General features: G+C 51.7%; 1 protein-coding gene across 1 annotated transcript in view; it reads right to left on the bottom strand.

Moving 5' to 3' along the window:
* Positions 1–18,139, bottom strand: part of SKAP1 (src kinase associated phosphoprotein 1) — a 229,009-nt gene that overhangs the window by 25,398 nt on the left and 185,472 nt on the right. Inside the window, exon 10 of the mRNA XM_037887032.2 lies at positions 4,492–4,554. Within this exon, the coding sequence (XP_037742960.1) occupies positions 4,492–4,554 (63 nt within the window). The remainder of the gene's footprint in view (positions 1–4,491; positions 4,555–18,139) is intronic.

Here is an 18,139-nt window from a genome sequence, read left to right as displayed (position 1 = left end):
TCTTTTATTCCGTTTGGACTGAAGAACAAAAAAAAAATACAAGACTAAAGCACAGAGACAAGTGCTTCCAGCAATGCCACAAACCCTGTCCCTTGAAATCCTGCCCAGGGATGAGTCTAAAATATTATTCAGCATGAAAAAAGACAGGTCCTAAAGCAATCATGACCACGCTAATAACTAAAATAGTTATAACGATGAACAATTAGCACCATGAGGAAGATACTAATGAATACAAATAGGGCATCTGAATGGCTGGCAAGGCTGTAGTGGTATGGGCCAAAATTTTCAAGGGTGACCTCTTATTTGGGGTCCCCCCTTGAGATGCCTGGGGCCTATTTTTCAGAGCACTCGCAACTCCATTCCCTCAGGCTCAAGGCATTGCAAGCTGGGCCGACAAAATCCGAGGCCAAAATGAGCCAACCATGGAAAATACGGCCTTTAAAACCCCAAGCCGACGGCAGTTAGGTGCCCTAAGGGACTTGATTTTCAATGGGACTTGGGTGCATTACTCCTTCCGGCACCTCTCAAGTCCCCAGCTTTAGGGAGCTAAACCAACTTAAGGCCAATTTAATTCTGAATGACCGCTCACACAGGGGTTTAATGCGGTTTCACTAATCCATTTTAAAATCACACCTCTAGTTAATTCGGATTAACTTTCCTTAGTATCTCTGTGTAGACAAGCCCTTAGTCTCCAAGTACATTAATAACTGAAAAGGGAACCCAAAATAGAAAGAGAAAAATGGAAGCCACTCAGCAGCAAGGATCTTAGCTGACTGAACCCAGCCTGTACCTGTTCCAAGGACCTCAACGGCACACCTTTTCACTGTAGCCCAGGCCAGCACCTCCCTGAACAATGGTGCTTCCAGGATAAAGAAGTCAACACGGTTGCTCTGCACAGACTGAGCCTAAGCCCTTCAGTAGGGGTTAGTCAAGAAAGAGAAGTCCCACTTTGTGGGAGCTGCACGTGGGCAGCCAAAGACCGAATTGATCCAAGGAAGATATATTATTTGTATTCCTGGAGCACTCGGAGATTGAGGTCAGGGCCCAATTGTGCTAAGGGCTGTACAACCACATAGTGAGACAGAGTCCTTGCCCCAAGGACCTTACAATCTAAATAGATACGATAGGAGGTGTGGGGAAACCGAGGCACAGAGAAAGGAAGTGGCTCGCCCAAGGCCACTGGAAGAGCCAGAAATAAACCCAAGCTTCCCGAGTCCCACTCTAGTGCTCTACCCACTACACGCCGCTGCCGCTTTAGGATTAGGGCCTTCTTCTGTTGATTATACATTCCAACATCCTCCTAGGAGCTAGTTCCGAGGGGAGAATTAAGAAGTTCAGTGGGGAAATGGAACTAGTTTATTTTATTTTAATTTACTTGCTTAGGTTGATTTGTTTATATTTTACAAACATGCCCCTCCAATATTCCTTCCGTCTGTTTCCCCTCTGCCTTCTCTCTTTAGTCAGCTGCATTTGATCCGACACTGATGAAGGTGCAGCTTTGTGTCATGACCAAAGCATGGTTTATAAATAACGGGACAGCGTCTGTTTTCCAAGCTTTGGGGCGCTCGTACCTGCTGTAGCTGCCATATGCTCCAGTGGCCTAATAACTCATCACGCTGGTGGGGCATGAAGGTGGGAAAACAGCACCACAGAAACGTGACATTCAGAAAAATTCTCATTCCCTCTGATCTTCACAAGCACCTGGAACTCAAACTCATTTGGCCGAGTGAGCCAGTGACCCTGCAGCAGCGATGGCCCATCTCAAGGGCTTTCCTGGTCAGGGAATGACCATCCAGGAGATAAAAGGACTTACGGCTGGACCTTGTGCTTAGCTTGTGGCTTCACAGCAATGCTGGGGAGACACCATCACAGGCAGATCTGGTTCAGCCAGGTCTGAGCTAAAAACCCCATCCGGCTTCTTGTAACCAGGGCTGGCTAGGAAACAAGAATTCCATTCCGTGGAAAATGTTGCCGTTTCAAAATCTGTTCTCATTCCCCATTGGGAGGAAACAGAGAGCTCTGGAAATCTGTCATGGAAAGAGAGCAAGCGAGGCATCCCAGAATGGCCAATAGCCTGGTGGTGAGGGCATTTGCTCGGGATATGGAAACCCCAAGGCTCCTGCCCCGGCTCTCCTGTTTTGACCAGAAATTCCACCCTGGATTGGAAGAAACCTTCCTGACAAAATTGTTGTTCAAACAGGTCCCTGCCATGAAAAGTTTTGTTTCAATTGATTGGCATTTTCCAATGAAAACAACTCTTCTGGCCAAAAATTCCTCACCAACCCTACTTGTGCCCAACACCCGAAGGCCTAGGACAGTTGGTGGACAGGTAAGTAAACCAGCATGGCCACGCACAGACAGGCCGATACAGATTTTCAGGACTGAGACCTTCAGCACCAAAACCACCAGGGCTCTACCACTTGAGCTAAAAGGGGAACGCCACTGTGCAAGTGATATCCCAGTCAGGTCCACTGTAGTCTCCCAGTCAGATCACTAGACGGAGACATCTTCACGTGCACTAAGCCAGCAGACACAAGGCGTTGTACAGGCCGTGCGGTCACCTTTTCCTCTCGTGCACACAGAGTGCATCGTGAAGTGACAGCCACCCAGATCTGAGCTAGTCAGACCTTAACGGCCAAGGTTTTTATGTGTGTGCGCAGAGAGGTGAATAAAGCTTTAAACCTGGCTGAATCTCCCCTGCTCATGTGGTTAAACTTCCCCCTTTAATTTCTGGGACATGAGCCCCATGGAAAGGGGGCAGGAAAGAGCCCAAGGAGGCGGGTCTCAAACCAGATTTTTGCCAGGTGGCCGCGATTTCCTGAACGGAGCTGTGAAAAGGGAACTGGGGCTGCAGGAAGCTCACAGCTGCACCGCCCAAGGCTGCTCGCACACAAGGGCTTCTTTCCTGTGGGTGGGGCGGACGCCCGATGGGAAGAGAAGCAGGTGGGACTAGGGGGAACTGGGCAGGAAACAGACCTTCCGCTCAGCTCCCACCCGAGGGGTTCTTAAGGAAAAAGCAGGGGTGGGGACGCTGGATTCCAGGCACATGCTGGGGAGGCAGCTTGTTCTGCAGTGATGGTTTGGGGTTGGGTTTCTGGTGTCTCCAGCATTCCAGTACACAGACCCACCCTGCTCTGTTTTCCTCTCGGCTTTGCTGGCGGTGACTCACTTTCCGTTCTTTCCGATGGTTTTTTCGGTGCGTCTCTCTCCCCCTCTCCCCAATCCCGTTTGCGGCCTGAACTTTACAAGCCTGGCTCCCTCTCCGAGTGCTCCCTGGTCCCGATCGCCTGCTGAAAATGGAGCAAGGGAAGACAGAGCAACGGCACGTGCATTTACAACCGAGATCTTTGCAGACATGAAACGAGCTGCTGGATTCTAAGTCAGGCAGGGCTGATGGATGGAGCGTCCTCACTCGAGATATGCCTCGTTTTGCTGCAGATAACAGTGTGGGAGAGGCCATTGGCAAGGTTCCCTGCCACTGAAGGAGGCTTCAGCGGGGCGTCCGTCCTTAGGAACGCAGGATCAACTAGTTACCTGTAGCATGGATAACAGCAGGGGGCTGGAGGAGGTGCAATTTTGCATCCACCAAAAAAACAGTTCCATAGTCATATCCAAATGCGCGTGGAATGAAACCTGGGCATCCAGAACTGGGACCAGCCAGCGGTTCCATGGTCGCTGCTCTGATTACATACCTCCCTGGCCCTGCCCTCTGAACGTCCGGTCTCGGGGCACGGCAGAGTAGAGACCAGGCCTTTCCACTCCCCTGGCCCTCAGGGTCAAGGAGCCACTTCCGCTCTCGTTGAGGGGCAGGAACAAGGTAAAGAACCGCGGCCTCCATCCCTCCAGAGGAACCTGAACCTTTCCTCAGGGTCAGATCATGACATCTCCTCTTCCTTTCCCCACTGGGTTGTGCATTCCCCCTTTGCTGATACGCCTGGAGGTTAGCTGGATCCTGGAGCTCTCGGCCCAACCTTCGGAAAGGGACTCAGTGCTGTCACAGCAGGTAGGGGGCCACAGGAGAGTAGAGAGATGCTGGATGGTCTTGGGCTGCTGGAAACCAGCCAAGGGAAGATTGGAAGGAGAGGAAACCCCATGGTGAGCCCACCCAGCCTTATCGGCTCACAGCTGGTAATGGCGAGACCTGAAGGAAGGCTCGGGGGTGGAGGGGGGAGATAGTAGGGGGAGGTACCTCACAGCCCATTGGTGGAGCAGGGGGGTGTAGGTAAAGCAGCTGGTTGCCGGGGGATTCAGGAACGGAAAGGGAGGAAGCTAACGGAGAAGGTTCTCAAAAGGGTTCTGAGCAGCTAAGAGCCTCCTCCCCTCCACACGCATCGTCAGCAGCCTCACTCCCAGGGCCTTTTCCCTCCTCTATGCTTTCAGCCACACAGTCAGATGTACACTGACTCCTGATCTAACTAGCTGGAGGAAGGTCCTTCCTGCAGCCCAGCCCCAAGGAGCCTGTTGCTTCCAAACGACGCGGTCGTCTCTTACCTGTTTTCCCTTTACTTCCAACGTCTTCTCTGTCCTCCAGACCGGGCGGGTCAAGCTCCTCGTCTGGAGGGGAAATGAAATGAAAGAACTTGGTTAGTGAGGGATTATGGAAGGTCCCTCCACCCTGTCCCCTAGATGAGGGGTGGGACTTTTCCAAAGCTCTCAGCATTGTCCTAACTCTGATCCCCCTGAAGTCAGTGGTAAAACTCCCATTGACTTCTCTGGGTGCAGAACAACGCCAATGCCGTCTGTTTTGGAAAATCCTGCCCTGGGGGCTTTACGTGATGCCCAACGCCAGGGTCTCTGAATGCCTGGCACTCTCATTTTACAGAGTAGTGGATGCCAGTCCGTGCCCTGGGTTTGAAAAAAGGACATGGCTCATAGAAAAGCCTATGGACAAATGGCAACTCTGAAGACTTCCATGCACACTGGTTACCGAAGGAATTAATCCTTGAGTGGCGGCCTTCAGAAGAGACAGAACCATTATGTGGAAGAAGTCGAGATACTCCAGCAATGCCAAGCAGCAGTATGAAACCAATAGATTACATTAGATTAGAGATTAGATTAGATAAAATAGATCTGATGATTTGGATCGAGAGAGAGCATCTGATTCTCAAACCAGTAAATTCAGAGCGTACATTTGAAAAACGGGAAGGGGAAGTCCCCTGCTCCTGGGACAGGTAATATTTTAAAGCATGTTGCATAAACCCATGAATTCCTATTAACACTGTTAAAAACAAATCACTTACGATAGCCCCATAAATTTACATGGCACTTTATAAGCATCATATAGGAAGAGACGTTTCCTGCACTGAAGATTTTATGGTCTGCAAGACACAAGACACTGACCGAACAATAATTTCCAGGAAATGGAGGAGGTGGAATGACTTCTTGAAAGAAGAAAAGGAGTACTTGTGGCACCTTAGAGACTAACCAATTTCTTGAAAGAAACAGATTTAAGGGGGAAACTGAAGAAGGAGAGAGAAAGGACACCTGCTAGTGAAGAAGAGAGGATGATCCAGGCATAGAGGGCAGATGGTAGAAGATGCTGAGGTGATGGGAGGTTAGCCACTGGTTTCAGTAGGAGAAGGTTTGAGCCTTAGGGGAGAGGACTGTAGACAACAGGAGTAAGACGAAACCAAGAGCAGGGGGCCGGTGGCCGCTAGGCTACTCATGAGCACAAAAGGAGATTTAATTCAGTGTGACAGAAAGAAAGGCTTATTTATACACAATAGCCGCACCAGTTTAACTAAAACCAGTTTGGGCTAAGTCAGTGCAAGCCCCTTTTGGGCACACCCTTAAATCGGTTTACAACTGGGTTCTGGTGATTTAGTTGAAATGGGTAACGTATCATTAGCACCGGCATTCACTCTCCCAGGGGCTGATTGGTGCAAGGTCCTTACATTGGCACAATAATACAGGTTCAGAGTCCCTGAACGTAGCGGCATCCACACAAGGTGTGTATGCACTACTTGGCCAAACCAGGGCTGAATTCAGTTTGGCGGCAAGCATAGGCAATGACAGGAATCAGGGCTGGATTAAGGCAATCCAAGATCCTAGCCACACCCCACCTACCCAGAACAGGAGATCTGGGTGCGGAGCCAGATGGCTCTAGCGTGCTCCCTCTGCCAGAGGCTGTCTGCAGACTCAGGAAGACATCACTGCATCGGTTAGGCTTGGGTCACATTTGCAGGTTTCTCTTTGCAACCACGAAGTTTAGAAACAAAACCCAGAGTCCAGTGCTGTTCCATGTCTCCGGAAGGAGCATGAGGTACCATCACTGAAGCTCTGTCTGTGAACCCAAAGGCACCAAGTTTTGCTCTAATCTCAGGGCAGAGCCGTATGTAGCCCAGTTTCATGAGGAACCATGGTGGGGAGGGCCTTTCTAATCAAGTCAGCGACGGGTCTTTTGCTGATACCATGCAACTTGATCACAAGGTGGTAGATAATCTGCTGCCTTTAGACACTTGCAGAAGACAGAGTGCTCTCCCCCACCCTCCACGGCCCGGACCCAGCTGTCTCTGCCTCCCGATTCTAATCAATGCAAATCAGGTCAGAGCTCCGCTGTGAATTACAAATTGGATCCGAAGTTGGAGGGTCACTGTAACGGCTCCCCCATTAGACGGGAAGTGGCACCAAAGATCTTTTCTAAATAAATCAGACTTTATTGTAAAACTCGGCCACTGACGAGACATAACCTCATTAGCATTGATTTTAAAATAAATTATTGAAAGTGGCTTTTGCCTGCTCTTTGCATTTGTAAAAGAGAATGTAAATGTATCTGCAACCATGATAAAAAACCCCCCACAATCAAGGCAGTCAAAAGTAGATTCCTTTATCCTTCCAGACAACGGCACTTAATCTGGCCCTGGGATGAGAATGGGAAAGGGAACAAATAAAACCGATTCTTCCAGGGCAGTTCAGTTTCTTTGGAGTCATCTCCCAGGCTACGGCCAGTCTTATATGCAGAACAGCATGACTATCAATGAGGAGCTCACGACCTCTAGTACAGGATAAGGACGCTCATCAGCAGAAACAAACTCTCCCCAGCCAAGGAGGATGACGATTAGGGAAAGGGCTGTAACAGCTCCCTGGCTACTTCTATAGCTAAGCTATAGAGAGGTAGCATTTCCAAATGGTTAGAGCATTAGCTTAAGATCTGGGAGACTTGGGTTCAAGTGGCTGTTCTGCCACAGATTCCTTGTGTGACCTTGGGCAAGTCACTCAGCCTCCTGGTGCTCTAGCGTGGGGATGCTAGCGCTTCTCTACCTCCTGGGGAGGTTGGGACGATAAAGAAGATTGTGAGGTGCTCAGATAATAAGGGAATGGAGATCATATAAGCACCTACTTGAGGCAGACACTAATGCCAAAGTGTCCACGCCCACCCTTACAACGCCAGGCTTTTCGGATAACAGGAAGCGAGATGGAAGAATGGTGTGGGTGGAAAAAATGATCTGACCCAGCCTTGGACATACAGAATTCCGGCCTGACTTCCCCTCTTTTACCCACATCGTGCGGCCCCCCCCCGCCCCGCCCCCGGCAGAATTTATCCAGACCATAAATTGTTTCGTAAACCCATTTGAGCAACGGCGAGATCCTCTCTGCAGTCATGACCTAGAACGATGCAGCTATTCCACTGGGACTGTGGACTAAAAAGGAGAGGCTCACGAATGCAGGATGTGGAATTTTACAGCTCTTGGAGCCAGTGGAACTCTTGGCCACAAGAAATGAGGCCAACCACTTTCAGCCCTAAACGCGCTTGATTTAGCTTTCCGTCGAGAAGTTACTTGCCCTGTAAACTAATTCAGCTGTTTCTCCTCTGGGCTGGAAAGGGAAAAAGATTGCTATTGTTACTTGCATTTTTAAATACTAAGGAGATGCTCAGATTACGCAGTGACCGTATACATATCTTGATCGATAAGTAGATGGTCTCCTGATTGGAGAGCTACCCATGCTTCACAGGCTCTGTGCCTCAGTTTACCTATCAGTAATGGGGATAATCCTACCTGCCTACATCAGAGGGGTGCTGTGGAGATTAGTTGGCTAATTCCTGTAAAACCAGACTCATCTGAGGGTTGCTACAGAAGCTCAACGTATTGTTTTCATTCTAATTAGTGCTAACGGGACTCATCTGAAAGTTACAGGGAGGCGTGTTGAGAACCAGAACGCACGGGGGCTCCGGTTGCAATCTCCACAGTGGATGAGAAAATAGTGGCCCTAACGAGAGACAATGTGTTTTCCGCTGCACAGCAAAGTAACATGTGCAAGCAAAACACACTCCTGGGAAAGCAGGGATTGCACGAAGGTGGTCCCATTCCAAGCTCTGTTTTCTGCGTTAGCACCTTCGTGGCTGGCCACATCGTTTCTCTCTCCAACCCAAACATCCTCTCCCTGTGCCATTCCATCTGCAATGCGATCCTTCTCCATCTCTCCACCTCACTGTTGCAAAGAACTCAGTCTACACTACGATTATAATCCAGCCAGTTGCAACCCGGTTAAATACTGCAGTGCAGAATGGATTTAGTTGTGTAACGGGGTTAAAGCCCTGGGGCCGTCCAAGGGTTGGGGGAATATTGTTAGGTTCCCCTTGTATTACATATGAACTGTGCTGCAGCTGGGCCCGGAGACCGCTGCAATCCCTCCTCTGCCTCAATTATCGTTGTAGCATAGAAGGGACCTAAATGCCCTCTCTCTTCCAAAGTCACGCGGTCAAAGAATGCCTGGCAAACGACGGCACGTGCCTTGCCTTTGCTGCCACTGGGTGAGAAGGTTTCAGAGTCGCAGCCGTGTTAGTCTGTATTTGCAAAAAGAAAAGGAGGACTTGTGGCACCTTAGAGACGAACCAATTTATTTGAGCATAAGCTTTCGTGAGCTACAGCTCACTTCATCGGATGGCTAAGCTGCTCTGGAGCGCTCTGCAGGGAGCGACTTCTCATAACTCTCGCTCCTCAGGTCAGCTGGCGTCCTGATGTGAGGAGAGACAGGAACGTTCCAGGGAGCATGGTTCCCTCTAAGCTGTGCGCGTGTGCGCGCACACAAATTTGCACAGAAGCACAATTTGCACTGAAGAAATTTTTTGCACACACAGACTGTCAAAAATTAGACAGGTTTCAGAGTAGCAGCCGTGTGAGTCTGTATCCATTGCCAGGGAGGCTTGGCGAGCGCACACACAGGTCCCGGCCCTTCGACGGGGAGAACATACATCCACTCTGTCTTCTGCTGGCACTTTCCCCTGGGCATGGCAGCGGGGACGGGGGCGGGTAAGGCAACTGGCATGGCAGAGCTACAACTCTGACAGGCAAAAGCCCTGCTTAAAAAAAAAAAAAAAAAAAAAAATATCGAGGAATGGATGAAGGCTGCCACACCGAAAAGAGCCCCTTGCAGAGACCCATGAATCCACCCGGTGCCAAATGAAACAAACAGCTGGCGAGAAGCTTTCTGAAATGGCTCCCCTGCTCCGATGCAGAACAGGAGCGACCCTGCACGGCACAGGTTCCAGACTAAAGCTTCTCTACTTGATGGCCGTGTGGGCAGGGGGGATAATTAGCAGAGAGGGTTAATGATTAAGACGGAACCCCGTGGTCCCTTCAGAAGGAACCTAAAGCCACAATCTGGAGTTGAATTTAAACAGTAGGATGAAGGAGTCATTGGGGCACTTATAACCCATTCCCTATTGCATTGAGGTCACAAGCACGTGGCTGAGTCCAGAGGCTAACGATCACTGTTCCAATCAGCATATCAGACAAGCAATCCTCCATGCTACGGATTTGGGACTGCACATAGCAAGCTGTTCAAGCTACCCATCTACTGCTGCCATTACCGTAATATGGAAGCCGCCCCACGCTCTTTAATACATTTATCCTCACCACACCCCAGTTGCTAAATGACTTGCCCAAGGTCACACAGAAAGGCTGTGTAGGGAACTGAATGAAGATATCCCACATCCCAGCCTAGCACCCTAATCACTAGACTATCCTTCCTCTCTAAAGTACCTTCCATCCGTTTGGCTCAATGGATATTCCCCCCACCCCCAAAACTAAATTTCCCAGATTTTAGTTTGTGTGTATTTCCCCCAACGAAGTACAGCCTGGGATTACGGAGGACTAGTAAGGGGGCAATAGCCTTCTAGGTCTGTCATCCATTCGTTTATGCAAAGCTGTACCTTATTTATCCACAGTCTGTAAGTCGCATGCTGGGAAGCGTATCAAAAAGTTACCATGAGCATTTTGTGGCAAGTCCGTAACTTGGAGGAATGTGCCCTGATAACAAACCTCTGCTGTATGTCCTGAGTGGGGGCCCTGGCGTCTAGCTCCCATGCTGACCGGCACATTATACGCGTCGTCGACAGAGCGTTGCTCTCAGCGGTACTGAGTATCATTTACGTCTCCATGAGCCGCCGCTAAGGCCTTCAGGAACTCAAATGCAACCCTCAGGAACAAGCAGCGCTCGACTTGGATTGCAAGCTCTTCGGGGCAGAGATTGTCTTTTTGTTGTGTGTGTACAGCACCTTGCACAATGGGGCCCTGATCCCTGACTGCGGCCTTTCAGTGCTACCATAATACAAATAATGAACACCCCTTCAGCCCGTACTCCGCCCACCCACATGGAGACACCCCATCCACTCACATCCGACATGCCCCTGATCTAACCCCATCTACCTGCCAACCTACTCCCCTGCCTACATGTGGTTATACCCCGTCCCCCTGTGGTCTGTGCGCACCTGATTTCAACCCCCGTCTATTCCCTGCACACCCATGCTTACTCATCTATCTCACTGCACACTCCTATTGCAACCCCACAGACCTGCAATCTGGGCTTTTCATCTACCACAATCTGCAGCCTCCACACGCCCCCAATTGCGTCCTGGCTTGCTCCCTGTGGACGTCTTCGCCCTCATCCAAGCAGAGCTGCCTTAGGCCTCCCTTTTCCCCAAACCCTCCGGCCTCTCCTCCCTTCTTGGGAAGCCATCAGCCAGCACTGGCGCAGGAAAACACATGACATTCCAAGGGGAGCCTTTCTGCTACGTGACTTTCGGTATGCGGGGGGAAAAAAAAGTTTGCATCCATTATGCTAAGCCCATCGGGCCTTCTGTGTCTCTCCCCCCTCCTGCCTTGTGGTGGAGCAGGCAGCCTGGCTCCTTTCCGCCCCTTCCTAGCAGTAACACAGGCGGCTCTGCTGGACAGCGGAGTGTGTACTAACATTCCCACGGAGGGTTATCTGTCTCGCTTTCTCTCTGCTTTACGGGAAACCCCTCCAGAGAGCAGGGCCGGTTCCTGTTGCTATTACAGCTACTGCGGATCCGCATTTCCCGCCTCTAATGGGTTCAGGCGGCTTGCTTGGTTCCAGCCCCCTGTCCCCAAAGACGACAAAACTTTACCCAAGGCCCTTTGCTTATTCTGCACTCAGCTACGAGGTACCGTGGCTGGCACAGGGAAGGAAAGAGCACCTTTCCCAGCAAGTCTCCTTCCTCCGTCACCTCACCCCAACTTCACAGCTGATGTATCACAGAACATTTTAACCAGAACCTCCAACCCCCTCCCCCCCGACAGGTTAAAAGTTCAAGTCATGGGTGCCGGGAACAGGGCACCAGGCCTCCAGGGTTCTATTCCCAACGTTGAGCTGAAGTGTCGCCTAGTGGGTAGAGAAGGGGGTTGAGTGTCAGGACTCCCTAGAGATTTTTAAGGCCCGGCTTGACAAAGCCCTAGCGGGGATGCTTTAGTTGGGGATTGGTCCTGCTTTGAGCAGGGGGTTGGACTAAAGGACCTCCTGAGGTCCCTTCCAACCCTGATCTTCTAGGATTCTATTTCCAACTCTCAAGAGTGGGGAGAGTGAAGCCTGGACGCGAGTGCTCTTCCTGGCTCTGAAAAAGAGGGTCATGTAGCGGCTGGAGGAAGGAGTTGGGAGTCACGATTCTCTGCTGGATTCTCTTCCCGGCTCCGTCACGGAATTGGGCAAGTCACTTCCCTTCCAGTGAAAAACAGGGAAACACCCTCTATAAAGTGCTCTGAGCTCCTCCGAGGAAAGGGCCTATGGAAATGGAAAGTCTTTTCAGCCGATCCCGACAGCCTCCTGTACTTCACTGAAGGTCCAGAGCCTTGATCCCGCTTCTCTTTGCATTGCTTCGATGGGAGCGAGCGAAGCCTCTAAGACCGCACCGAAATGGATGCCCGAGGAGATGCGCAATGAGCGAGGTGCGGGGTAATTCAAACGTCTGCCCCTTCTTGGGATGGGGGTAGCTCGGCGTGAGGTACGGTTTGTATCGACGACTAGGGCCACGTCCACACTTGAGTCTGCACTACAGCGCCTAGCTACACGAGGTAGTGAAAGGTCCTGGCAGAGAGGGGCGCAGATAAAAGCTTTGGCAGTGGGACACCAAATCTTCTGCTGAAGATAGCAATGGGAAGCACTGTTTGGGCACGCAGAGAGCCGTGTAGGATACGTAGCCTAAGGTTCTGGCACCTCTCTACGCATTTAAGGCAGTGATTCTCATACTTATTTGATCATGCCTCCCTCCTTTGCGTGTGTAGGAGTTTACGCCCCCCGCCACACAAGTACATATACCGATAAAAAAAACCCAACATATAATTCTCACTAAATATTAAAAGCAGAAAGGCATTGATTCAAACACAGCCCTTTAAGTGTAAATTTTAAGTAAGATACTACTTCCTGGCATCACACTGTTGTTACTAGTGTGATGGGGGAGCCTGGGTTTTTTGGCAATATTATTTCACGCCACCCTTGCTTCGGAGCTGCTGCTGGCAGAGGTGCTAGCTTCAGAGCTGGGCCCCCGGCCAGCAGCCACCGCTTTCCGGCCACCCAGCTCGGAAAGAAGCGAGGGTGGTGGATTGAAACAGCTGCCGTGCTCTAAGATGGAAGCCCTGTTCCCCTCAACCCTCAAGAGTTATTCGTCGCTGTGGGGAAAACGTGCACAGGAAGTTGGTTTTTCCCCCCCTAAACCTTCTCACGCCCCCCCAGAAAACGGTAAATTCTGTGCTGCCCAGTTTGAGAACCTCCAGCCTAAGCAGTAGCTCACCTTCTACGCTGCTATTTCTACCCATTCTAGCTGGGCAGGCAGCGTCTGTGCTCCACACAGGTCGTCTTGCACCGAGGGACCGAGTTAGCAATTGCCAGCTGGGATATTCACATGTTCTAAGGAGACCAAATTGCACAGCGGCAAGCGGCGGCCATTCGCCATCCCTCAGCCGCTCCTCCCCTACCCCGAAGCCTCACCTGGTGCCACACCGCAAATGAACACGCCACCCTGGGATTTTGGAGGGGGGTGGTGGTGTCAAAGCTTTACCTCCCCAGTGAGTCAAACCGCTCCCCTGCACGACCCAGAGGGCCAGGGTGTCAGACGATGCTGACATGCGCCGGGCTATGCAATTCCACCCGCCACAAGATGCCGGCGTGTTCAAGGCTACATCCCTCCCGAAGCGGCAAGCTCCACGGTGTGACGGCGGAGGGGACCCTGCCTCACATGACGCTGGCATGTTCGGGGCTCTAATTCCATTCACAGCGGGCTTCCTGTGCTGTGCGTGGCACGCTCCGTGCCTGGTGCCAGCCCGCAAGTGGCAGGCTGAGCGCGTGGATTGGAAGCCGTGAGCTGAAACATTAATCTCATAATTAAATGCCAGCCTGTCTCCCAGCTGCACAGCGCCCCAGAAGGGCTGTGATGGATGGAGGCTTTTAGGAAGGAAGGGGGAGAACTCGCAAGCTTTGGTTGGATTTTCCTGGGGAGCAGCTTGCTGGGGTGCTGTGGGACCCTTTCCTGTCTAGTGTGCAGCAGCAAATATCCCAAGGGATGGCACCATCTACTGGACCCACTGAAATTGCTCCCTGCTGGTGCACGCTGGCAGGTCACCCTCCTCTGCCTGTGGCTCAGGCAAACACCCCAAGTGCTGGACGCTGGGGTAGGGGACAGCGATTAAGGAACTGACCCAGCCCCCTGCTCCTAAGCAAGGTTGGCCGCCGTCAAAGCCTGGAGATTCCCAGAAGAGCAGCCAGGGTGGGAGACCCTTGTCTTCAAACGTCTACACTGCTCTTTTTAGCTCCACTGCCTGGGCCCTGCAAGTCCCAGTCCATTGACCGGGGCTCTGAGGGTTTTTCTTTGCAGTGTAGACGTACAATGACCACATCACAGGCTCTGGCTCGAGCACCGTTTTGCCGTACTGTCCTGTCCCCGGAAGAGTGTTAAAATTCGGTACCACACACGGTTCTATGGATACTATTAGGCTGTTTACACTATAACCCCTTCACCTTGTTGTGACCAGGTGCCCTGAGTCGGTTATAGTGTAGACAGGCCCTTAAAAGAAAAGGCAGGACAAGTTCTACTTTCTAGGGCAGGGATTGGTCTCAGATACTATAGAGATGAGGAATAAGAGAATGCTGAAAAATAAAGATACAGCCTCCGGCAAAACCCTGATGGGTCTTTTCTGATCCCGCTTCCCTCCATGTTGCCTCCCCCCGCCGACATGAAATCTACCAGTGCCCGAAAAGGCTGAATCCGCTGCCTTGCATGAGGCACTGATGCGGCACGTTCCACCACAGCTGGATTGCAAACCCGATCCCCTCTGAACCCCTGCAGGGGAAACCGGTTTCCCCACCCCTGGGTTCCAAGAGACCGGGGAAATCGGTCTTTCCCGCCCCCTCCCCGGGCACAGCTACCGAGCCCCCGGTGCTATGCCGGAGCAGCCTGCGTGAGGGGCAGATTCTCAGAGGAGCTGTGTTTTAATGTAGCAATTTGATTCAATTTTCCACTCTATAAAATTACCCATCACTGCTCGTTGCTTCCTAACAGACACCTTCACTCTTAATTTAACAATCCTATCGAATTCTGCCAGGGAAATTGGAAAAATTTATCACCTGTGAAATTTTATTTTTCCTTGGTTGTATCTGTTTTTGTAAAACTTCATTAACGACGATGACTTGCTGAGGAAATTATCTCCCCCCCCCCCCTTCTTTTTTTTAAACTTGGGACAAGAGAAAAAATAGTTCGACCTCAGCAGAGATTGTCATTTGCATAATAAAACACACACAACATGGAGATTCCCGGGGAGGGCAGAGCTCGAGAACGCAGACGCTTCCTCAGTTAGTTCTCTTGGGTATTTACCTGGCTCCCGGTATGGCAGGATCTGAGCACCTCACAATCTTTGATGTATTTATCCTCACAACACCCGCTGTGGGGCAGGGCAGAGCTGTTCTCTCCACTGTACAGATGGGGCTCTGCGGCACGGAGAGGCGAAGTAGCTTGCCCACGGTCACACAGGAAGTTTTGAACCCAGGTCTTCAGCTACTGTCCAAACCACTGGACCATCCTCGCCTCTCTAAAGCTTCCTCTCTTTACGGTCCCCTGAAACCTGCCTCCCGCATCATCCAGCGTGGGAGGCAAAAATCACCTCCCATCCAAAGAACGCTGAGCAATCGTGGCGCCATTGGGAGGGAAAGGTGTACAGTGGCTTTGGGGACCTGGATCGCCCGAACCCTCTCCGGGGGAACGGTGGTGGATCCACTGCCTCTGACACCCTCCAGGCCCATGTGCAGACAGGACATGCGCCGTAGTGAAGTGGCTTTAATCCACGAGACTTCTCTTACGATCCCAGTTTACATACCAGACAGGCCCTGTCTTGTCCTAAGAGCTCCACAAGGAGCTTGTCACCCACCCTTGGAAGTTGCAAGGGAAAACGGCTGCTAAGGTGGACAACCCACATCTATGCTTCCTGCAGCTGCTCCCATCAGAAGGGCTGGGACCTAGCAATCCCTCTTTTACCTTCTCCTGCCCTCCCCCCAGGATACTCTAGCAAGAACGATTCCATTCTTCCTGTGCACACACCAACGGACATCGATTTTCAACCGAGTTGGCCACCAGCAGGTTCTGTTGTAGTTTGCAGAGGGGACCGCCCATGACTGGGGGGCACAGGTGAGGTGAGGAGAGGCAGCCCAGCACCTTGGGCTAGCAAAGACGGGCCACGGGGGTCTGCACCAAAGGGAGGGGACTTGCTGTCTCACTTGTCCTACCCCCGCACAGCAACACTGTATTCTTGTGGCACCCATTTTGGCCTTTCCTCCCAGGTGGTGCATTCTGGGAATCTCGAGCATCTACCCACGAAGCCCAGCCCGAGTTGCTGGGAGCAGGAGCCACTAGATAATTTCCCATCATGACGGTTTCCGTGTGGGATCCAGTTAGCTGAACCAGTGCCTCTGCACCAATTCTCACTTCCCATCCACGCACGGGGAAGCAGGAGGAGAAAACAGGATATTCGTTGAGCTGGACCTGACCTCGTTGCTTGTAAAGGACTTGGGTTGCAAGAGGACCAGGGCATACAGAACCTCGGAAAGGCATGGCCAGGTCAAGGGGTTCCAACCAATAGTTTGTTGCAGCACCAGGAGCAGCAAGGCGGGGAACTGGCTGGAGGGGCAAAGAGTTTTTGGAGATACTGGGTTGACCTCGGCCCCAAAGGTGGATTTTTTTGGCAAGCTGTTACAGACCAAGTGAAGATGGACAGAAATGACTCGCCTGAAGCGTGTTCTAAAACCAGCCCAGGTAAAGAGAGGGTTTTATTTGGATTTCAAATATTCCGCCGTGGCATGCTGCAGCCTGAACATCACAGCACCTCTGGTTTTCCTCCATCTCATTTTCTGGTAGCACAACTGTGCTACCAGAAAATGAGATGGAGGAAAACCAGATATGAAACTGGCTTCCCCTGGTTTCATCGGCCAAGCTCAGGAAGGCAAAAATGGCAAAGCAAGCAGCCCAGGGAAACCTCCCTGTCCCAGCCCTAGCCCTAGCCCAGGGAAGCCAACCGGCCCAACCTTTGTTCCGGGGAGCAACAGAAAGGCTGAAAAGAGGTTTAATGATTTTAGGCATTACTACCAGCACATGCAAGGAAACCTGGGGCCTGATTCTCTCCTTCCTTGCAGGCTGGGAGGTTATTCACACCAGCACAATGTGCGTGCAAACCTTTACCATTCCAATTTAGTAGCATCTTTCATCCACTTTGCACTGGTATGGCTGACTACAGTGGGCGCAGGACAATGGAGGATTTGGTCCACAGGTTTCCCTCACTCGTGCAAAGTGCTACCTAGATCAGTATGGTGGCATTTTAAACACCCGCCGCCCCCACACATACACACTGTCACCTTTATCCTCCTGGTAAATGACACCACCGGGCTGCAAGGCAGCGGAGAATGGGGGGCCCATAATTTTGAAGTCGGTGGATACAGTGCTGCTTGGGAGAGCAGCTACCAACTCAGGGAAAGTTTTGAAAAGCGACCTATTTCCAGACAATCATAGCTCTCATATTTCCCCTCCCCGGTTCTTTTTATTACTTCGGGGCATTCGGACAACAATCTCATCCTTGCAGCTCCAAGGTTCGTCTGCTCCTGCTGTTCGTCCCCCCACCCGTAGTCGGAAACTGCCTTTGTGCGGTCACCGTTCATTGCTCTGGAGCTGGTTGTGGGTCCTGTAAACAGACCAGTATTGCCCTCCCATCCTGCAATCACGAATGCCCTAGGTGCTCACTTTTATTTTCCCCTAGGGATGCTCCCCCCCTCCCTGCCCCAAGGCCCTGCCCTTGCTCTGCCTTTTCCTGCCCCCTCTCTGCCTCTTCCCGCCTCTGCTCCAACCCCTCCCCTAAGGCCTCCGCCTGCCCGCTGCTCTCCGCCCTCCCGCAAGCGCCTCCCCCAGCTGCCAAACAGCTGATCGGCAGTCCTGACAAACAGCTGTGGCTGCTGAGCACCCAGTATTTTTCTCCCATGGGTGCTTGAGCCCCAGAGCACCCACGGAGTCGGTGCCTATGACGAATGCTGTGTGAAGCTGCCGGGGAAAATGCTCATCAACAGGGTGGGGTGGGGGTGGCAAAAGCCTTGGCTCTCACCGGACAAAGCTCAATGTATCCCTCCCCCCATCCATCCGAGATCCTGTAAGCAACACAGGAGGGGTTAGCGTCTTCCCCTGCCCCTATGCGGAGTTATCTCCCTGCCCAGACGAGAGAGCGATCAAAGTCCCAGGGAAAGAGAATCAGCTAGGCCATTGGGCAGGGTCCGCCGAAGGCTGGTCAGGCAGATTTAGATGCTGCGGCAGCAGCTTCTCGATGCACACGGTGAAGGTCACCGGATTCTCGAGGGCATTTCCTAGTGCCGTGGTTCTCAA

This window comes from Chelonia mydas, chromosome 27 (assembly GCF_015237465.2).
Source record: "Chelonia mydas isolate rCheMyd1 chromosome 27, rCheMyd1.pri.v2, whole genome shotgun sequence".
NCBI lineage: Eukaryota > Metazoa > Chordata > Testudines > Cheloniidae > Chelonia > Chelonia mydas.
This window is presented reverse-complemented; position numbering and strand designations above follow the sequence as displayed.